General features: G+C 39.8%; 1 protein-coding gene across 1 annotated transcript in view; it reads right to left on the reverse strand.

Annotated features, from left to right (window-relative positions):
- Positions 1-2,092: 2,092 nt before the first annotated feature.
- LOC126199484 (lipase 3-like) overlaps positions 2,093-20,660 on the reverse strand; it is a 46,139-nt gene continuing 27,571 nt past the window's right edge. Inside the window, exons 4-10 of the mRNA XM_049936406.1 lie at positions 16,843-17,047; positions 12,006-12,120; positions 10,343-10,589; positions 8,741-8,899; positions 4,713-4,797; positions 4,353-4,495; positions 2,093-2,257 (exon numbers count right to left, since the gene is read on the reverse strand). Coding sequence (XP_049792363.1) covers positions 2,093-2,257; positions 4,353-4,495; positions 4,713-4,797; positions 8,741-8,899; positions 10,343-10,589; positions 12,006-12,120; positions 16,843-17,047 — 1,119 coding nt within the window. The remainder of the gene's footprint in view (positions 2,258-4,352; positions 4,496-4,712; positions 4,798-8,740; positions 8,900-10,342; positions 10,590-12,005; positions 12,121-16,842; positions 17,048-20,660) is intronic.

The raw sequence follows: 20,660 nt of genomic DNA on the forward strand, positions 1-20,660 counted from the left end.
ACGAACGTATTGGTACCACGCACTATCGTACTTGACCATCTAGTTCTATAACTTGCGGACAGCAAATACATAATTCGTCGGTCTTGTACAGTCTTGCACCTTGAAACCGAAGATGTTCGTCTACCATGGAACATATGGTATTTATAGACGAACAGTTCCCTTAATGTCTTAACAAATTACCCTATTTTGGAAATAGAAATTTTTGCTCAGTCTCATTACCTTAAATTAAACATTTTTTAACTTGCAAATGGTTTCTCATGACACTTCGTAATTTCCTTTCACTTACTGATTATTGATCTGTAGTAGTGTCATAATGGCCCATACAGACTCCCAAAAACGGGATTGACAATATCGTTTCGATTGCAACACTTCCAAGTTTGAATAGAATGCATGACCCTGGGTACTTAACCATTTTGCATCTTGGAACAGTTTTTCACATTTCGAAAACCTAACTTTTCCGGAGTAATTTCTGTAATTTAGGATAAAGCCTGTACTACACGTGCTATACTTTAAAAATGGAATAAGAAAATGTATTAGTCTTCTGTTACAGGGCTGTCTAGGGGCGAAAGTCAGAAAAATGTTCCAACGCTAAACATGCTCACCTCCCCCTCCCCTGTCCCCTATAGCATATAGTTGTAAATATATTATTTTCATCATAAGTATCATGATTTAAATTGTGTACTGCATCCATCTCCTGAATACCAAAGCTCTGTAACTCCTGAAGTACCCAGTTCTTAGTCGCTATGTTGGTTCTACCTTAATTTTTTTCAGCTAATACCGCCGTCTTTGTCCATTTAGCAAATATATTAAAATTACTTAGGAATTAGAGCATTGCTCTTTGAATAAAATTTCCCCTATCTTGTAAACTGAGGTGACAAAAGCCATAGGGATAGCGATATACACATGTACAGATGGCGATAGTGTCGGTTCACAAAGTACAAAAGCACAGTGCATTGGCGGAGCTATCATTCGTACTCAGGTGGTTCATGCGATAAGGTTTTCGACGTGATTATGGTTGCACGACTGCAATTAAAAGACTTTACATGCATGTTTAGACGGAATAGACTAGGTTCTCTGGTCCAACAGAGGCCCAACTGAACCTATCATTTCGCTACTTGCAGACCATTTGAAGTCATTCATGGAGTTCATGCTCCCAAACAACGATGGAACTTTTATGGATTACAACGTGACATGTCAGTGTGCCACAGTTGTTTGTTTTGAAGAACGTTCTAGACAATTTGAGCGAATGATTTGGCTACCCAGATTGCCCGAAATGGGTCGTGAAAATCGTGAATTCAGTTCGTGCACAAAATCCTGCACTAGAACACTTTCGCAAGTGTGGACGGCTAAAGAGGTAGTATTGCTCAGTATTTCTGCAGATGACTTCCAACAACTTGTGGAGTCCGTGCCACGTCGAGTTGCTGCACTAAGCCGGGCAGGCCGAAGTGGCCGTGCGGTTAAAGGCGCTGCAGTCTGGAACCGCAAGACCGCTACGGTCGCAGGTTCGAATCCTGCCTCGGGCATGGATGTTTGTGATGTCCTTAGGTTAGTTAGGTTTAAGTAGTTCTAAGTTCTAAGGGACTAATGACCTCAGCAGTTGAGTCCCATAGTGCTCAGAGCCATTTGAACCTAAGCCGGGCAATAGGAGGTCCGACACGATATTAGGAGGTAACCTACGACTTTTGTCAACTCGGTGTATTATGATTTGCTCGTATCCACTTAAAATGAATAATAGTGTATGAGCATTTTTTAAATGTTATGCCACTGGGCTGTTTTAACGAAAATAATGAATAATTATAAACAACGTTGAAAATTCGAATATGCTGTCTGTTTGAGTCGCTTACAGTATTATTGAAATAGTTCATAGACTTTGGCATCGTGTGGTATAGACAGATATGTGCAATTCATTAATTGAGGATAAGCCGTTACACGTAAAACAATGAGTGATGCACAAAAAATATTAACAAACATTTTTGCTAAATGATTTATTTAAGGAACTGAAAATTTACATGCAATGATAATCGAATATGTTTCAGAGAATGGTTGTATGAGCGTCAATGAAGTTGCCATTCGTCCTGCAAGGGTCATCTGTTTACAAGTCTCCTTGTTCATACTTGTGCATCAAGTCCAACACATGTTTGTACACCAAATCATACGCATCTTTTCCGTATGTGAAATCGAGATGGTTAAATTTCTCGTACGCAATCTTGAACTTCCTCTTTGCATTTCCTAGCTGAGTGTACAACCGATCGATGTCCTGCAAAAGAACAGATAAATTTTGGATAAGTGTTGCGTAGTTGTTGTACCTATTGTAATGTCACGAAATAAAGAAGCTATGTTAAGTAAATTAGGAAGTATTCACTTTTTCAAGAGTGCTGTGCATTATGCTACTACAAGATTACCAACTCCTTTCAAATTTTAAGTACAATTACTATCTGAGATAGTTCTTAATTAGAAGTGAAGTATTTCGACATTATTCAAAAATGGTTCAAATGGCTCTGAGCACTATGGGACTCAACTGCTGAGGTCATTAGTCCCCTAGAACTTAGAACTAGTTAAACCTAACTAACCTAAGGACATCACAAACATCCATGCCCGAGGCAGGATTCGAACCTGCGACCGTAGCGGTCCTGCGGTTCCAGACTGCAGCGCCTTTAACCGCACGGCCACTTCGGCCGGCTCGACATTATTAAACTAAATTTAGATATAACTGAAATTGATCTTTAGCAACATATAAATAAGATTAAAAGCGAAACTGGTCTACACATCCCGAAACACGGCGACAGTTTACTCCGAAAACGAACAATTGAAGAAAATTGTTACATATAAAAGGCTACAGCAGAACGGAAAAACGTAATAAATTAAAACACAACACTGTGCAACAATACACTCTTTGCGGATGTAAGACAACTGAGACAAGTCACAGAACAGGAACACCCCTCCCCCCATATGTTTATGTATATATCACTTCCCCAATCACATACAGAGTCATAAATAAGGAACAGAAGAAGCGTCCCGCTACAATTTTCAAACTTTATAATATACAATACACTATAGCAACATATGCGAACAGCAAGATGGCGTAACGTTTTGAATTGCCACCAAGGTGCGAAAGCTACGTTTTTCTGTGTTTAAACGCAACTGCAAGCTGGCGAGTGAACGCGAGTACATGACAAATTACGTAAAAGCCTAGTACGCACCAAAATTGTAGCCACGACACTACCGCAATTCCCAGTAGTATAACGCTGACGTACGAAAATTCACTTTTCCATATTTGTTCAATACTAGCCGCTCGTACTGCTGCATTCAAACTGTATGCCGAAGAAACAGCAATAAAAACGCAGAAAACATATGCCGGAAATAACGGCAACAAACACAAAAACCATGCTATGAATTAAAGTAAATGAAGTATTATGGAAGTATTCACAGAACACAATATTTGGTACCAAACCGTAGACTTATAATAATGTTTATAACGATGCTATTTACTCATGTTCTAGAATAAAGAAAAAGAAACACTGATCATAGCGGTATTGTCGCTGAAACTAGTTTGGGAAACTTTAAATGCGAACATGTTAGGTTAGGCTTTACCGTCACTGTTATTGACACTGAATGAAACAAGTTTACTGTTACCAGTCACTGTTTATTTATCTCCACGATGCGTTTCAAAGGTTTAAACCTCCATCATCAGGTGGATTTACATTTGATAATATGACATTTGTGTATGTGTTTTGTTACGATATTTTGGAGGAACTTGTGGCTCTGTCTCCAGTGGTCACAGGTTCCTTTCACTGTCGTAACACATCACATGTATACTGTCATATTTTGTACAAAATCCAGTGGTCACAGGTTCCTTTCACTGTCGTAACACATCACATATATACGGTCATATTTTGTACATAATATGACAGTATACATGTGACGTGCTACAACAGTGAAAGGAACCTGTGACCACTGGAGACAGTGCTACAAGTTCCCCCAAAACATCGTAACACAACACACACACAAATGTCATATTAACAAATGAAAAACCACCTGATGAAGGAGGTTTAAACCTTTAAAACGAGTCGTGGAGATAAATAAACAGTGACTGGTAACAGTAGACTTGTTGTTTCATTTAATAGTTTGGGAAACAAAATAAAGTAAATCATGATGGACCAACAATCCCATATTGTTGTTTTTATGCAAACACGGATCAATGGACGAGTGTCAAGATAAAATGATAATTTTAACAGTATTTACATTTAGTTCTGGAATTGTCTCTCTTACCAAACTGACTAATTCAGTCGGGAGTATATACGGACAGATACATAAAGTAAAAGTAGGTAATTGTTCTGCATTCTGTTGATTACCTTAGGTCCCGCCAGCCAGTCGTTTAGACTGTAGAACAGATAAACCGGAGCCTTGACGTTGATAAGCTTGTAATCAGGCGGTGTAGGCTGCTTGTAACGTTTGATGTTTTCCACCAGACCATGGTCGTACTGCCTGAAATGGCCTGAAATGCAAAAAATTGTGTGTGTAAGGTATAATCTGGCGTACTGAATACTGACTACAAATGTACGAATAGTCACTCTGAAAATGAACAAAAATTTCTGTATATTATCCTGAAACAGGTTGTAAGACATCAAAAACAAAAATAATAAAACCATGATATGTTTCTGAAAGTAGCTCGCGTTTCACCTCATGAAAGATGATGTTTATCACAAACTTACCTTTGTCTATGCCTTGCGCGTAATGTATGAACTGTCTGGTGGAGGATCCAGCAGGGATATGTGCGGAAATTGCTGCTAGCTTTTCCTAGGGAAGAAAAACACAGATATTCTTTAAGTTGATTGGAAGAACTCTATCGATATGCTACTTACATATCTACCATCAAGGGTCAAGGAAGAATCGAGATTAATATTTCAGGTCCCTTTGGTGACAAGATAATTAGAGGTATACAAAATGCAAGTGATGTGAATAATATAATCAGTACATTCTTTATATGTACGAAGCAGTGTTGACTCACGCGGTGACGACACAACCTTATAAGATAGTAATCTTCGTTGTTCTTCTCGCTTATAAATTAATTTCTTTTCGGATTTTTTATTACGGAAATATTGGGGTCTTTTTCCTATTTTATCTTGAAATCTATCGTGACACTTGCGTTTCAGTATCTGATATATGTAGTTTGTGGTGCAACATTTACAAATAATGACAGAAAAATAGAAATAACTACACTAGGAAAAGTAGTTTACTTCTGTTCGAGGAGAGTCTAGACCACGGCAGTATGGGCGTGATGAAAGACATAGGGGAGGAAGAGGTGAACTTACAGATACGTTAGAAGGGATACGACAAGCGAAGCAGACAGGGCGAGAAACAGGCAATTTAAATGAAAAATAAATAGCCTCATATCGGTACTCGAACGGTACAGACATGTGATAAAATGAGTAAAAACTTGCAGCCTCTGCAACGAGACATATGATTAAGGTCTGGTTAATATTTTGAACATATTGTTGAATAGCTTCATTATGTATGCGATACGGTTTCCAGCGGAGGTGCTCGAGGAGATGATTTGTGACTGAATGTTTGCCACCATTTTGGACTTAGTACACATTAGACAGAGTGAACTTAAAAAATTAAAAATAAAATGAAACAGAAAACTATATGCAGTATTTCGACGGCAGTATGACAATAGGAAAATAATAAATAAAGTGGCTGTTGTAAAGAAAGAAATTTAGGTGCAGGCGCGGCATGCCGTCTTCATAGAGATGGAGATAATTTAGCTGTTAGGGCAGTTAGTGAGTCGTGGTTGGACAGCTGAGCCGGCAGAGCTCTCGACCACGAAGGTGAAAAGTCTCAGCTTCGAGTAGCTGGCTGGAAAGCAGTTTTAAGCTGGCAGGAAGTCTCAAAATAAAAATAGCTTACAGTCACGAAATGAGCGTTTACTGTAGCGTCAGATAAGGAGTAATGGCCATTATGTTAATTTTCGTAGTATAAATTATGAGAATGAAACACTATAAAGTGCTGAATCGCTTTCCTAGAATGCAAAATTGGGGGCAAATTAGCGTGAAGTGTTGGGCGGACAGTAGCAATGGAGCAAGAGTTTTAGAATATAAAATTTTTATCACAGATCGCTACAACCAAAATAATAGATAAATCAGAACTTGTGTTTTACCGTATAATAGGTACTTCATGATCTAAGCAAGGCAGTGATTACTGAGAAACCAACGAAGTACACGTGGCGAAAGACAGAGACATATAACTGGGCATACAAGGCACGGGTACAGGAATTTTCATGGCATCTCTCGGATCATGTGGAGTGTAATTAAACTCCGTTGTATTGTATTTGGTTGATGCAAAAGTTCGTAGCTTTTTCCATAAGTTTAATGAAAGCAATAGGTATACATAACAGAGGCTTAGTCATCACTAATGTATTTACCTTTACTATCTACTACAGTCTCCCAATTTTGTGGTAACTTTTTGATTCCGCTAGTACAAAAGTCACATGGTTCTGAAGCAAGAGCCATGTTCGAAGCGCGTTTTCATCCGGAAAGGAAATCCTTGAAGGTTGTTCGATAGAGAGCAGAAAATCTGAAAATCTGATGGCGTAGTATCAGGTGAAGAAGGTGGGTGCGGAATGACTTCCTAACCCTACTCCTGTATAGTGTTTTCTGTCAGTTTCGGAGCTTGCACGCGGGCCTTATCGTGGAGTAGCATCGCTTCACGCAGTCCTCCTGATTGTTGTTCTTGAGCTCCGTCTGCAAGACGTCTCAGTTGTTGACAATAACTGTCAGCAGAGATAGGTACACCTCGGGGAAGCAATTTGTAGTACACCACACCAGATGCATAATAAAATATCTTTTGTGGTGCGCTCTGGTCTTCATGCGGGGAGTTGCTGCTTTGTTTGGCCTCAACCTTTCGTTTATTTTCCACAAGTTAGCATAAAGGAACCATTTATCATATCCAGTAACGATACAGGATAGGAACAATTGGTCTTGTTCACGAGCCAATTGATCACAAGCAAGCAAAGTAGCCCATATGACCACTCTCCGATTTTTGTGATTTTTGCTTAGAGCATGCGGTACCTATAACCCCATTTTGGAACCTTCCCCATTGCATGCAAATGTCGCACGACGACAGAATGATCACAGTTCATCACATCTGCCAGTTCTCTAGTACAGTGACGAGGATCATTGTGGATTAATGCTTTTAAACAACCTTCGCCAAACCCTGAAGATCTTCCTGAACATGGAGTGTCACTAATGTCAAAGCGATCCTCCTTAAAACAAGAAAAGCATTTTATTGCCATGCTGTATCCAATGGCATTATCCCCATACACGGCGCAAATGTTTCTGCTTGCCTACGCTGCTGTCACCCCTCTACTGAACTCAAATACAAGAATATGACGGGAATGTCCAGATTTCTCCACTTACGAATCCATTTCCTAGCGTTCAGAGCTCCACTCACTCCAAATGGCAAAATGACTATATATAACCTCGAATAGCAACAGTTAACTACGGATAAAAAATGACAATCGATAAATGAACCCACAGCAATCGAAATACCAACATGCTAAACAACAACGCTACGAACGTATGCACCAACCTAATAGTATGTTTGACCAGGTGGTGCTACGTAACAAGTCAGTTGAAGACTTGTCACACGTGAAATAGTTGGAATAAGGCTTAAGCTTCAAAGTAGACGCATCATTCACAACCTGAGAAGACTCCACACCAGCTGCTGAACAATGGTAAGTACCCAGAAAGATTCAAAACGGAAACAGACATAGTCGTAACTTGAAATTTATGCAAATTTGATAGTTCAAACATTCGTGCGTGGTTTTAGAGTACGGCCCTTTCGCAGAGCTTATAAAAACAAAATTGGGGCAGCAAAAATACAATTTAAAATGACTGTAGTTTTGCAGATCACATCACACAGAGGTACCTAAGAGAACCAGTGCTAAACAAGGTCCCCTATAAATAGAAAAAAAAGTGAAAATGTGTGGTAAGTTCCTATAGGACGAAACCGCTGAGGTCATCGGTCCCTAGGCTTACACACTACTTAATCTACCGTAAACTAACTTACGTTAAGGTCAACAAATTACGCTGTCTACAATGTATGGAAAAGTTGGATGAGGGAATGCCTACCTAATGTAATAGAGTGCCGAACAGGGGAAGAGATGCATGCTGAGCACGCAAGCGGTAGAATGAATGATGAGACATCAACAAGCTGGAAACCAAATTCTGGATAGTTGACGACAATAATACTGAAATGAATTTTTGTAACGCTGTGTTTAAAAGAACGAATTAAAAACTTATCGGTACTCATTTACTATCTCTGCGTATTAATTAATTTTCATCAAGGTACAACCTTCGCTGCGCATCGGTTACTAAGGTCATGTTGCCTGTTGTAAATTAAAAAGATAATACCATACGAAATCAAGGATGTACTATGGAATGTTTACACCAGAGAAGACATACAAAACTTTTACGCAGTTAGACGATAAGGTCAAGGAAACAATCTCAGTGAAACCAAAGTTGGAAGATGCTCTAAGAAACACAAAGAGACTTAAAATGGAATTTTTAACGGTACAATCAATTTTGGAAATGAATACATGTACAAAGAACGTGGGAAGAAGCGGAGTTCAAAAAGACGCTCGAGACAGTAAATTTCAGCGATGTTAAGTAGCAACTGTCGAAGTCGTAGTTCCACATTACACCTAGTTCAGTTATCTAAGAAACGAATAGTAGTAACTCACCTCCACGACCTGTTCCTTATCAAAACCACAGATCATAAATACGACATTGGTACATATTGGTTCAGTAATGGCTTTGTCATTGCAGATCTTTGGTTGTATTAGCCTTATCAATTCCTGGCTGGGAGTAAATTTGCTAGCTCCAATTAGATGCAGCAGCACCTGAAACACACATACAGAAATACAGATGGATCTTTTAACTATTTACTTCTAGAACAATGTGCACAGTCAACTATCATTCGTTTCTTCGAACAAAAGGTAAAATGAAGTACATTTATATATGGACTAATTGAATTTGCTAGTCAGAAGATTATAGTGGCACTGTAAATTTAAAAAAATAGGCATACTTCTATGTGGACTTTTCTTTACAGTTACCATTTGGCAATGTAATGTCACGGAAGTCTGTGACTCAGCTTTTCATGAAATATTGTTTGATTAATGTTAGTGCAAACACTGAATCTTATTAAACAGTTTATTTCTGCTATTATTGTAGTTCCATTACTCATAAATAATTACTTCATGCACACCTATTGCTAAAGTCCTTTTTTGTGAAACTATTGTTTATTTCACTGTAGCACCTATGTCATCGTCATTAGTATTGTTCTGTCATGAAATTACATGTACATAATGGGTGCCATATGTACTTAATACAGAATAGTAATGTCATTTTCATAGCAATATACTGATGTATCTCGAATGAATACTGTTCTTTAGTTTAGATTTGCTTGAATTTGGAAGCAAAATCCGTACAGGTACCTATGTCAAACATCATCATCATCATCATCATCATCATGCAATTAACAATTGGATCTACTGGTCTGTTACACCTCGGAATTGTTCACACCTTCTCTACATAACTAATTTCTTTACAGATGCTATTATCAGTACTTCTAAAAGTTTCACACACTCTTGTTGTGGATCCTAAATTCAGTGAATTCATTGTCTTTACAAATTTAAGGATGAATACCGTTACAGTAGAAATATTGCAAAAGTACAAGTCTGTTGTCAGTTCTAAGTTCTTCAGTAGCTGTTTCACATGTAGTGTTTCCATGAAAAATATTATTTCAGTAGAGATTACAATTATCTTCGTTTCGTATTTAGGAGTAAATTTTACTTCAATGAATTGTTGACCGACTTTTGCATTGCTAATCTACTTATAGCCACTAATATTTGTTCTCTAAACGATCCCATTAAAAGGCAAAGCACGCATAAGTGATGCAGAAAATTTCAAACTTTGAAGAGAGAATTTATGAATATTCCAAAAGGCTGGTTTACAAAACAGAAATACTTTTTTACGTTAATGAGAAGGAATCAAATGTTAATGCAGATGGTTCTAAATAGAAACATCTCTTTTAAGCAGTTCTAGGTACAGTTACTTACCAGTTCCAAAAGAGATTTTATTTTCTTACGCTATTTCGCATTCTTGTCAGACAAAAGACACTTGGTTTCCATAAATGACAAACGTACAACTAACAAAAGAGATAAAAGGTCAGTATACAGAAATAACAGTTCGTTCATGCAAGAAGTGAAGAAAGAATATTTTAAATTTCACGTTAAAAGTGCGTGCATAGATCAAATACAAAAAATGTTAGAAAAGATTCTTACCTGAGCGGATGTTGTAAATTGTGCCAAAAGTTGGAACAGTGGACTGATCATATGGTTCATGTAAGCAATTGGCGCCAAGCTGAACATGGCACGAATCTTTTCGTTGTACTCAGGCTTCATTGACATTCCGACGTAGAACATGGTCGTGCCCATGGAATGTCCTATGTAGTAGATCTGCTTGTGGCCAGTCGCGTTTAAGACATAATCTATTTGTGCTGGCATGTCATAAATGCCGTGTTCGTGCCAGCTAAAAACAGAAAAATGGACTGTTACGACGATGAAAAAATGTCATTCCTTTTGCTCCTGAGGGAACATTCAAAGCAAAATCAATGAATAAGTGGGTAATAATTGCCCGTGAAATTCAGTAACGCCATTCGGAGCAATTTATGTTACTAACTGCATAACGTACACGTCAATGATATGTCGTAATTTAGGTAATAAGGATTGCGTAGACTCTACCATTGCGATGGTCATCAGACGGTGATCAAGAACACAAAATACTAAATGATAACTTCAATATAATTATAAAATACATAGAGAACTAAATGACTTATTATTACGGTATTGTACAAGGGGCAGTCAAGTGAAACCGAGACAGATGGAAAACAGTAAGTAAACTGTTTATTATTTCAAAAGTAATCGCTATAACTGTTACAAACTTATCCCACTGAGTGGCAAGACGGTCAATGTCTTCATGGAAAAATGTTTTCGGATGCTTACGGAACCATGATTGTTCCCAGGCGAGCACCTCTTGGTCCGAAGGAAACCAAGGGCCACCAATATCGTTCTTCAAGAGTCCAAGAATATGCAAATCGCACCCGGAAAGATCGGGATTGTATGGTTGGTGCATAAATGCTTTCAAGGGAAACTTTTCACTCCTAATCTTCTGCTAAGGATTCTTCTACCTGTTTCATACACAGATTCTCGAAATTCGCCAGTTAGGAGCCACTTTTCATTTCTCTACTGGGTGATAATTAGAGGACTAAAAAATTGATTGCCGTTCGATTGTTACTTTTTCGAGGACTAACGTGCCTGGTACTGCCGAGGATCCTAAGAAATTATTAGTTTTGTCTGAACTATAGAAATTATGAGAACGTAATTATGCAATAAATGTAGACATAATCTTTGCCGAATTCCAGCGATTGTAATATACTGATTGTAAAAACAGTCTTAGTCGTGTTTATTTACTATTGTGAGCGCTTTCGGTGCATCGACATAATATGTTTACAGTGTTGTACAATTCATAACATCCCCGTTTATATCATATTGTTTTCTGGTTTGGAATTATTATTTAATTAAGTGGGACCGCAGAAATGGAAAGACAATTCTTTGAAACATGTTTGATTTCAGTTTTCAGTTTTTGAAAAGCGCCGAAGAAAGAGTGACTGACAGAGATACAGAGTACAAGTTCTAGTCACTGTATCGAAGAGGTGATTTTTAACCAGATAAACGGTAATTACAATCAGTGTATTTTCCCGTGAGAAGGATGGTAGGTGAGTGGTTTCGGCTGGGACAAACGGTTCCCCTATCATGTAATGGTAAGTTAAAACGTTCCAGAACAGACTGCTCGACATATAGAGTCTCTGAGGATGGTTCTGCCTTCAGTGAAGGATGATGTGTGAATAAGTGTGATTCACAGCCTACTGTATATTTGTAGCCGTACCTGAAATGCCAATATTTGTCCTCTTCTGGAGAAAGGGTACGATGTCTCTGTGAGTACCAGTTACCACGGATGTTGCCGAGCCACACGTCGTACCCTTTGTCAGCCAGAATGTATGCTGAAACGAAAAGACAGTACGTGCAGTCTTGAAATGTATTGATGTTTCTGTACGTTCACGAAGAACAATAAAACCACTTCAACGTCTTATTGGCAACGTAGTTATATATCTGGAAAATAACAAAAATGAATGCCCCAGTTGCAGTGCTCCGGTTTTTTCGGGTTTTTCAGTAGCATCAGGTATACAATAATCCTATAAAAGGAGACTGGCGAAGAAAGGGAGCGGAGAGGTCAAATCCTACGTGAATAAAGTAGTTTTGAGCATTGCGCCGCGCGTCGCGTCATTATGAAACTAAAAGCAAGTATCAGAACCTTTGCAAAAGTTTTCTTCAGTCGCCTGAAGTACAGGCGTCCGTTTTAATTGTAGTTTTGAATCCGAAAATCACCTGGCATAATGCCGGAAAGGATATTATTCAAATTTATACTATCCGTGGAAGCTTAAGAAAGAATATTTTAGTCTATGAGTTATACTCGTAATTTCTTTACATACAGAGACACTGAAGATGATACGATTTGTTTTTAACAGCAACGATATTGGTTGTTTAACGGAATTCCATAGTTCCTGAAATAAGGAATTTAACAATATATCCTTCTATTAAGTTATCTGGAGCGCAACTTTTCTCAAAAATATCCGGACGAAGTACTGAAAGTAAAAGCCGAAACTGCCAGTGACGTTTGAGAGCATCTGTCGAGTGAACATTACACGAGGAGGCGGAACTTCGTCATGACCGTGGATTCGCTTGACACAAAGCTCTTGGTCACAAAACAACATCTCTGACACTTGTGTATTCTGTGGCACTAACCCGATGCCGTGGTTCACGCGTTTAAGGGAACTTGTACTTGAATAACAGTCAAAAACTCTATTTTTAATTTTTGTCTTAAAAAATTCTCTACAGTTTTCTGAACAAGAAAAAGTTTAGTTCGTGGAAAATGAACCACAGGAAGTACCAAAAGTAGAGCAATTTAAAAGTGGTTGCAAGCACCACCTCGTCCCCATGGCACACGGTCATCTCTGTTAGAAATAAAGTTTTGCTCTCACTTGTTTCCTTTTTATGACTTTTTAGTCCCTTAAGTTGGCTAACCTGCGAAAGCTTTACAGATGCTTATCTTCTGTTTATACAGAGAGTTAAGTCATTGTTTGCTGTTGTTTTGATGCGAATATTTTGTTTACATGGAAGTAATATGTGTGTGTGAGTTCCTTATTGCGTGCGTGAGTTTCGTATTTCACTTGAAAGCAATGAGAAGAATTAAGAAGTTCGGTGTTAAACAACATAAATTTTATGGAAATTGGTCAACCAAACGGATTAACTCTGGTAATACTGAAATGCAACGAGATACAACACTTTAATCAGCTTCACTAGCCCAAATGCTTCGAAACTAAAACTGAAATATTTGGACAATGGGCTTGAAAGTATTAATGCTGTTAATGCAGAGAAGCCAAGTATTGATTCAAGTTGTATTATTGTTGAACTCCCTGCTCTGTCTGAACTAATAAATAAAGCTTTGCAACTTAACGATTGTGGCAATAGTGGTGTGAAGGTAGTTGAGGTCATACGTGCTAGAACAGGTTGTGCATCAAAATTAAGGACTGTTATGACCTTGAGGGAATGAAAAAGGCAGTATGGACTACCTTTTTTTTCATAGATCCTCCACAGATTACAACCCATGTCAAGCACTCTGCCAACCTGGCAGTGATTCATGGTATGGCTACTAGAGGGCTGTTACTCAAGGTGAGATCTACACCCATAAACATTCTTTATCATATGCAATAATGGAAGTTATAAAACCTATATATACGGATCTTAGTGACACAAGATTGTTAGAGAAATGTTTACACGGTAGGACTCAAAATCCAAACGCAAGTTTGAACAATTGTATATGTGAACGGATACAAAAACTTTCTAGCAGGACTAAATACTCTGAAACTATGTGTGGTAATTGCTGTTCTGTGTTTCAGTGACAGTGTTAAGGCTTATTGTTATGGAGCTGATGGGAGTGCCTGGTGGACTAAATATGCATAGAGCTCTAATAGCCACTGACCAAAGGAGACTCTCTGAAGCACAAAAAATCTGTGTTGGAAGCCACCAGCGAAGCAAGAATAAGAAGAAGTGTGAAGAAGAGGAGAGAAGAAGAGCAACATAGGAAACTAGATGAATATGGACCTGGCATGCGTTAGTGCCATGAAAGTTTAATAGAAAAAGCAAGTTTTAACTTTACTTGGATTTCCCAGAGGTTAAATTACTGCATTGTCTGGTAAACTTTGGCTAAAAAATTATTAAAGATAGAGAGCAGAAATTTTGTATACTGTCTTAAAACATGCATAACTAAAAACTGAACTATTCTTGTTACTTAACTTTGAAAAGATAATGCTTTTTTGAAAAAAACCATAAATTAATTTCCAAAATTTTTGATAATCATACTTTAAATTTTTTGTACCACAGCTTGTGTCGGCACAATCTTTTCAGTAGTCTGCTTTAAAGATAATAGTGTAAAGATCCGTATACATAGGTTTTATAACTTCCATTATAGCATATGATGAAGAATGTTTATGGGTGTAGATCTCACCTTGAGTAACAGCCCTCTGGTAGCCATACCATGAATCACTGCCAGGTTGGCAGAGTGCTTGACATGGGTTGTAATCTGTGGAGGATCTATGAAAAAAAAGGTAGTCCATACTGCCTTTTTCATTCCCTCAAGGTCATAACAGTCCTTAATTTTGATGCACAACCTGTTCTAGCACGTAAGGGATTTTACACAGAGTACGCGAAGGAACTTGCCCCCCTTCTTGCAGCGGTGTACCCTAGGTCTCTAGAAGAGCGTAGCGTTCCAAAGGATTGGAAAAGGGCACAGGTCATCCCCGTTTTCAAGAAGGGACGTCGAACAGATGTGCAGAACTATAGACCTATATCTCTAACGTCCATCAGTTGTAGAATTTTGGAACACGTATTATGTTCGAGTATAATGATTTTCCTGGAGACTAGAAATCTGTAGGAATCAGCATTGGTTTCGAAAAAGACGGTCGTGTGAAACCCAGCTCGCGCTATTCGTCGACGAGACTCAGAGGGCCATAGACACGGGCTCCCAGGTAGATGCCGTGTTTCTTGACTTCCGCAAGGCGTTCGATACAGTTCCCCACAGTCGTTTAATGAACAAAGTAAGAGCATATGGACTATGAGACCAGTTGTGTGATGGGATTGAGGAGTTCCTAGATAACAGAACGCAGCATGTCATTCTCAATGGAGAGAAGTCTTCCGAAGTAAGAGTGATTTCAGGTGTGCCACAGGGGAGTGTCATGGGACCGTTGTTGTTCACAATATACATAAATGACCTGGTGATGACATCGGAAGTTCACTGAGGCTTTTTGCAGATGATGCTGCGGTGTATCGAGAGGTTGTAACAATGGAAAATTGTACTGAAATGCAGGAGGATCTGCAGCGAATTGACTCATGGTGCAGGGAGTGGCAATTCAATCTCAATGTAGACAAGTGTAAAGTGCTGCGAATACATAGAAAGATAGATCCCTTATCATTTAGCTACAAAACAGCAGGTCAGCAACTGGAAGCAGTTAATTCCATAAATTATCTGGGAGTACGCATTAGGAGTGATTTAAAATGGAATGATCATATAAAGTTGATCGTCGGTAAAGCAGATGCCAGACTGAGATTCATTGGAAGAATCCTAAGGAAATGCAATCCGAAAACAAAGGAAGTAGGTTACAGTACTCTTGTTCGCCCACTGCTTGAATACTGCTCAGCGGTGTGGGATCCGTACCAGATAGGGTTGATAGAAGAGATAGAGAAGATCCAACGGAGAGCAGCGCGCTTCGTTATAGGATCATTTAGTAATCGCGAAAGCGTTACGGAGATGATAGATAAACTCCAGTGCCCAAGACTCTGCAGGAGAAACGCTCAGTAGCTCGGTATGGGCTTTTGTTAAAGTTTCGAGAACATACCTTCACCGAAGAGTCCAGCAGTATATTGCTCCCTCCTACGTATATCTCGCGAAGAGACCATGAGGATAAAATCAGAGAGATTAGAGCCCACACAGAAGCATACAGACAATCCTTCTTTCCACGAACAATACGAGACTGGAATAGAAGGGAGAACCGATAGAGGTACTCAGGGTACCCTCCGCCACACACCGTCGGGTGGCTTGCGGAGTATGGATGTAGATGTAGATGTAGAACTTACAGGGGAAAAATTAACATACTTTGTTTATATTTTGAATAATGTGTACCTATGATGTACAGAAATAATTAGCATGGTTTATTTCACGTGAAACAAAAAGAATTAAAAAAGTGTTGAGAGCTAAATCTGTGGTTCATACATAAAAATGTTCCCAAAAGATGTCTTAAACGACGGTAAGCATTATATGGGCATACAAATCTTCTTTGAGTGGCACTGTTTAGAAAACTGACAATTTTTTCGGGGTTTCCACTGGTATTCACGGACCAGTCCCCTTAAAGTAACGGTGCGAGTGCTGCAGCTTCTGTCTGTCAGCTGACTCGTAACGGATACTACCATAATATCAGTAGAAGGAATTGGGTATTTCGGCTGGACACCTCAAATCAGGTGAATCAGTCAATAATCTGTGAAAATACGTATGCCCACATCAGGTACATACTATATGTTTCGTTCGACTAAAATAATGTAAAATTATCTAATTTCCGGACTGATGCTGCTGAAAATGAATGCGACGTGAAAAGAACCATAAAGTCACTCACCCAGAGAGGCGTTGGGCCCCATAATGACCCAGTCATCGGCGCTGTTCATGAGGCCGTGCTGCACCAGCACTGCGGGCTTGCGTTGTCCAGGGACGAGAGGCGAGGCCTTACCGTAGGGGATCCTGAGCATCCGCAGAATGTAGCCGTCTTCAGTCTCCACGATGTGCTCTTCACAGGGATACCCGTACTTCTCAAGCAACTCTGGCTGTAATGAAGAGAAATACCAGCTTGGTTTTGTGCAGGACGGATAGTTACACATATATTTGTTGACATCTGGGATTAGTAGGCACAGTAAAATGATTGTCTGGCTATAACGAAACCTCCATGTGGAAGTAGATTTTGCAACTACGTTGTTGATCCAGTTTCAGAATTCATCAATGAGGTTTGCTATTCGGTTTGTAATCGAAAATTACGAAAGTTTCCTTGGCATACTTCTTTGCGAAACCTTGCTTGCTGAGGTAATTCACAGACGTGAAAATTAACATAAAGCACTATTTGCTGGAATTCTTTAGTTAATGATAAATTCATTTTATTAGTACAGTTTTGTATGAATATGGCTGTTGATACTCTTTAACGAAGTATTATACGTTCGATCAACCTATGCGCCCTTAACCGATCACGCTGTTCAGTTTGGACGCTGTGGATGGTGTGGATCTAGTACCACGTTGTCACGTGACAGTGGCAGTGAAGAGGTGTGTATGTTCGACTCGGTTCTAAGGAATCAGCACAGTAAGATGAGCTGTTGTCAAGTAACGAAATTCACAATACGTAGAAACGTAGTTACCTTCAACTACACGGTTAATTAGTCTTACATAGCGTGTGTCACGTCCTACAAACTCCTACAAGTGACACTGTGTATTGTTGTGAACTAAAATGACCACACATGAATTCAGTTGCTGATGAAGAAAATAGAAAAACTACAGTTGGCCTAGGAATTATGGAACATTCGAAAGACATGAATTTCTCTTAATGAAGTGCTGCTCAAATATGTTATATCTATATCAGGTCAGATTTACAGGATACATAGTGTACAACGTATACAAACAAGAACGGAACGAATGGTCACAGGCTTGTGTCACTGGCATCAGACTGCAATGGGAATAAATTGATAAATTTATGAAGATGATATCTATTCTTTCGGACATTCTTTCTTCTGCACACGCATTGCCCGAACTCTTACGGGACTCGGTAAGATTGTCCGTCGCGAGTAATGAGTGTGATGGGAAGGGGCACTACGAATGTAGTGTGTGGACATTAAGTTGGTAATGTGGGTCTCACGGGAGCGTGTAAGGGATAAGGCCCTGCAGTCACACTATGCTCTGTGCCCTCGTTGGCTCAAATGGATAGAGCGTCGGCCAAGTAAGTAGAAGATCCCGGGTTCGAGTCTCAGTCGGGGTACACTTTTTCAACTGTCCCCGTTGATGTATATCAACGCATCTTGACAGCTTAAGGTCTTGATTTAATTATCATTTCATAAATTGATAGGATCTCATAGAAAGACTCTGCACTTGCCACGAAAATCTGTTTCAAGAACTCCAGGAATATTGATTTCAGCTTGGAAATGACGACAGCTCTTCAGCGCTCTGTAGATTGAATTCTTCACACGTTCGTCATGTGCACTGAACTAGGATGAAATTTTCATATTCACTCTAAGACAGAAAAAAGAGGATGACGTACCACAAAGGAATTGTCCGCATAGGGCGTAAATCGGTAGATGTGACATAGATGCACAGACAACAAATGATTACAGTTTCAGAAAACTTGTAATATTTATTCAAGAGAAAGAGCTTCAGAAATTGAGCAAGTCAATAACGCTTTAGCCTACGTCTGGTCTTTATCCAACAAGCTATTCAGCGTGGCATTCATTGTTAGAGTTGCTGGATATTCTTCTGAGGGTTATCGTGCCAAATTCAGTTCAATTTACGATTTAGATGGTCAAATCCCGAGCTGGCTAGGGGAACCTGCCCGTAATGCTACAAACGTTCGCAACTGGCGAGAGATCCGGTGACCTTGCTGGCCAACGGAGTGTTTGACAAGCACGAAGACAAGCAGTGTGAGCGGGCATTATCTTGCTGAAATGTAAGCCAAGGATCGTTAGCCATGAATGGCAAGAAAACGGAGCGTAGAATATCGTCGACATTCCGCTGTGCTGTAAAGGTGCCACGGATGACAGCTAAAATGGTCCTGCTGCGAAAGGGAATCGAACCCCAGACCATCACTTCTGGTAGTCGGCGACAGTCATGTCGGTATCCCTACACAGTTCGTGGCTTCTCCAGCCACGTCTTCGCTGGTCATCGGGGCTCATTTCTGAGCAAGACTCATCACTAAAGACAATTCAAGTCCAGTTAATGATATTTCAGGCCGAAGACGTGTCTGTGGACGCCCAAGACAGCGGTGGGATACCATCCAGAGCTAATCCGCAACACAGCGGTACGTCGGCGATATTCGTTTCGTTGCCCTTGATGTCACTTCATCCTGGGCTTGTATTTCAGCAAGATAATGCCTGCCTGCACACGATGAGAGTTTCTACTGTTTGTCTTCAGGCTTTGCAAACCCTGTAAGGTCGCTTGACATCTCCCCAACTGAGAACGTTCGAAGCATTATGGGTAGGGACTCCAACAAGCTTGGGATTTTGACGATCTAAAGCGGCAGTTGGACAGAATTTGGTACGATATCCCTCAGATGGACATCCAAAAAGTCTACCAATCAATGCAAAGCCGCGTAACTACTTGCGTAAGAGCTAGAAGTGGACCAACGCCGCCGTCCGTTGTGGCCGAGCGGTTCTAGGCGCTTCAGTCTGGAACCGCGCTACTGCAACGGTCGCAGGTTCGAATCCTGCCTCGGGCTTGGATGTGTGTGATGTCTTTAGGTTAGTTAGCATTAAGTAATTCTAAGTTCTAGGGGACTGATGACCTCAGATGTTAAGTGCCATAGTGCTCAGAGCCATTTGAACCATTTTTGGACCAACGCCTTACTGACTTGCTCAATTTGTGAAGCTCTTTCTCTTGAATAAATCATTCAATTTTTATTAAATTGTAATCATTTGTTTTTCTGTACATGTAAATTATATCTACCAATTTTCGTACCATAGCGAAAATTCCTTTGTGGTGCGTCGTTTCTGCCCTACAGTGTATGATGGAATGAAAAGAACGCTCTGTCACACGGTTTATTGTGATTCGGAGAGTACGTATGTAGATGCAAGAAATTGTAGAAGTTATTGATGTAACTAAATATGGAGTTGAAGAAATTTTGCCGTTTAGTAGCTCCTAGACTTCGATATCATTCTAGACGGAGTATGACCTTGGATTAAACAAGGATGAACAGCTACGCTGTCCGCCCCTCTAGCTGAGTGGTCAGCGCGACGGAATGTGATACCTAACGGCCCGGGTTCGATTCCCGGCTGGGTCGGAGATTTCCTCCTCTCATAGACTGGGTGTTATGTTGTCCTTATCATCATCATTTCATCCCCATCGACACGCAAGTCGCCGAAGTGGCATCAAATCGAACGACTTGCACCAGGCAAACGGTCTACCCGCCGGGAGGCCTTAGCTACACGGCATTTCCATTTCCAACAGCTACGCTTACGTAGACGCAATGTGACTTTCGAATGAAGTGATTTAGGAATAATGTAAATCAATATGAAAGTCTCATTGCTGCCGAGACGAATGATTGTCTTAATTGTTGCGCCATATCTCTCGTTCACTGATCTTTCGCCGCTGATGATCAAGAGAGTCCTCTTGAGAGATAGATCCTGCATTCTGAGAAATTATTCATCCTTTTCCAGTCCTGCTTTCTACTCCGTCTCGAACCAATGGCAG

The sequence above is a fragment of the Schistocerca nitens genome, chromosome 8, assembly GCF_023898315.1.
Source record: "Schistocerca nitens isolate TAMUIC-IGC-003100 chromosome 8, iqSchNite1.1, whole genome shotgun sequence".
Classification (NCBI taxonomy): Eukaryota; Metazoa; Arthropoda; class Insecta; order Orthoptera; family Acrididae; genus Schistocerca; species Schistocerca nitens.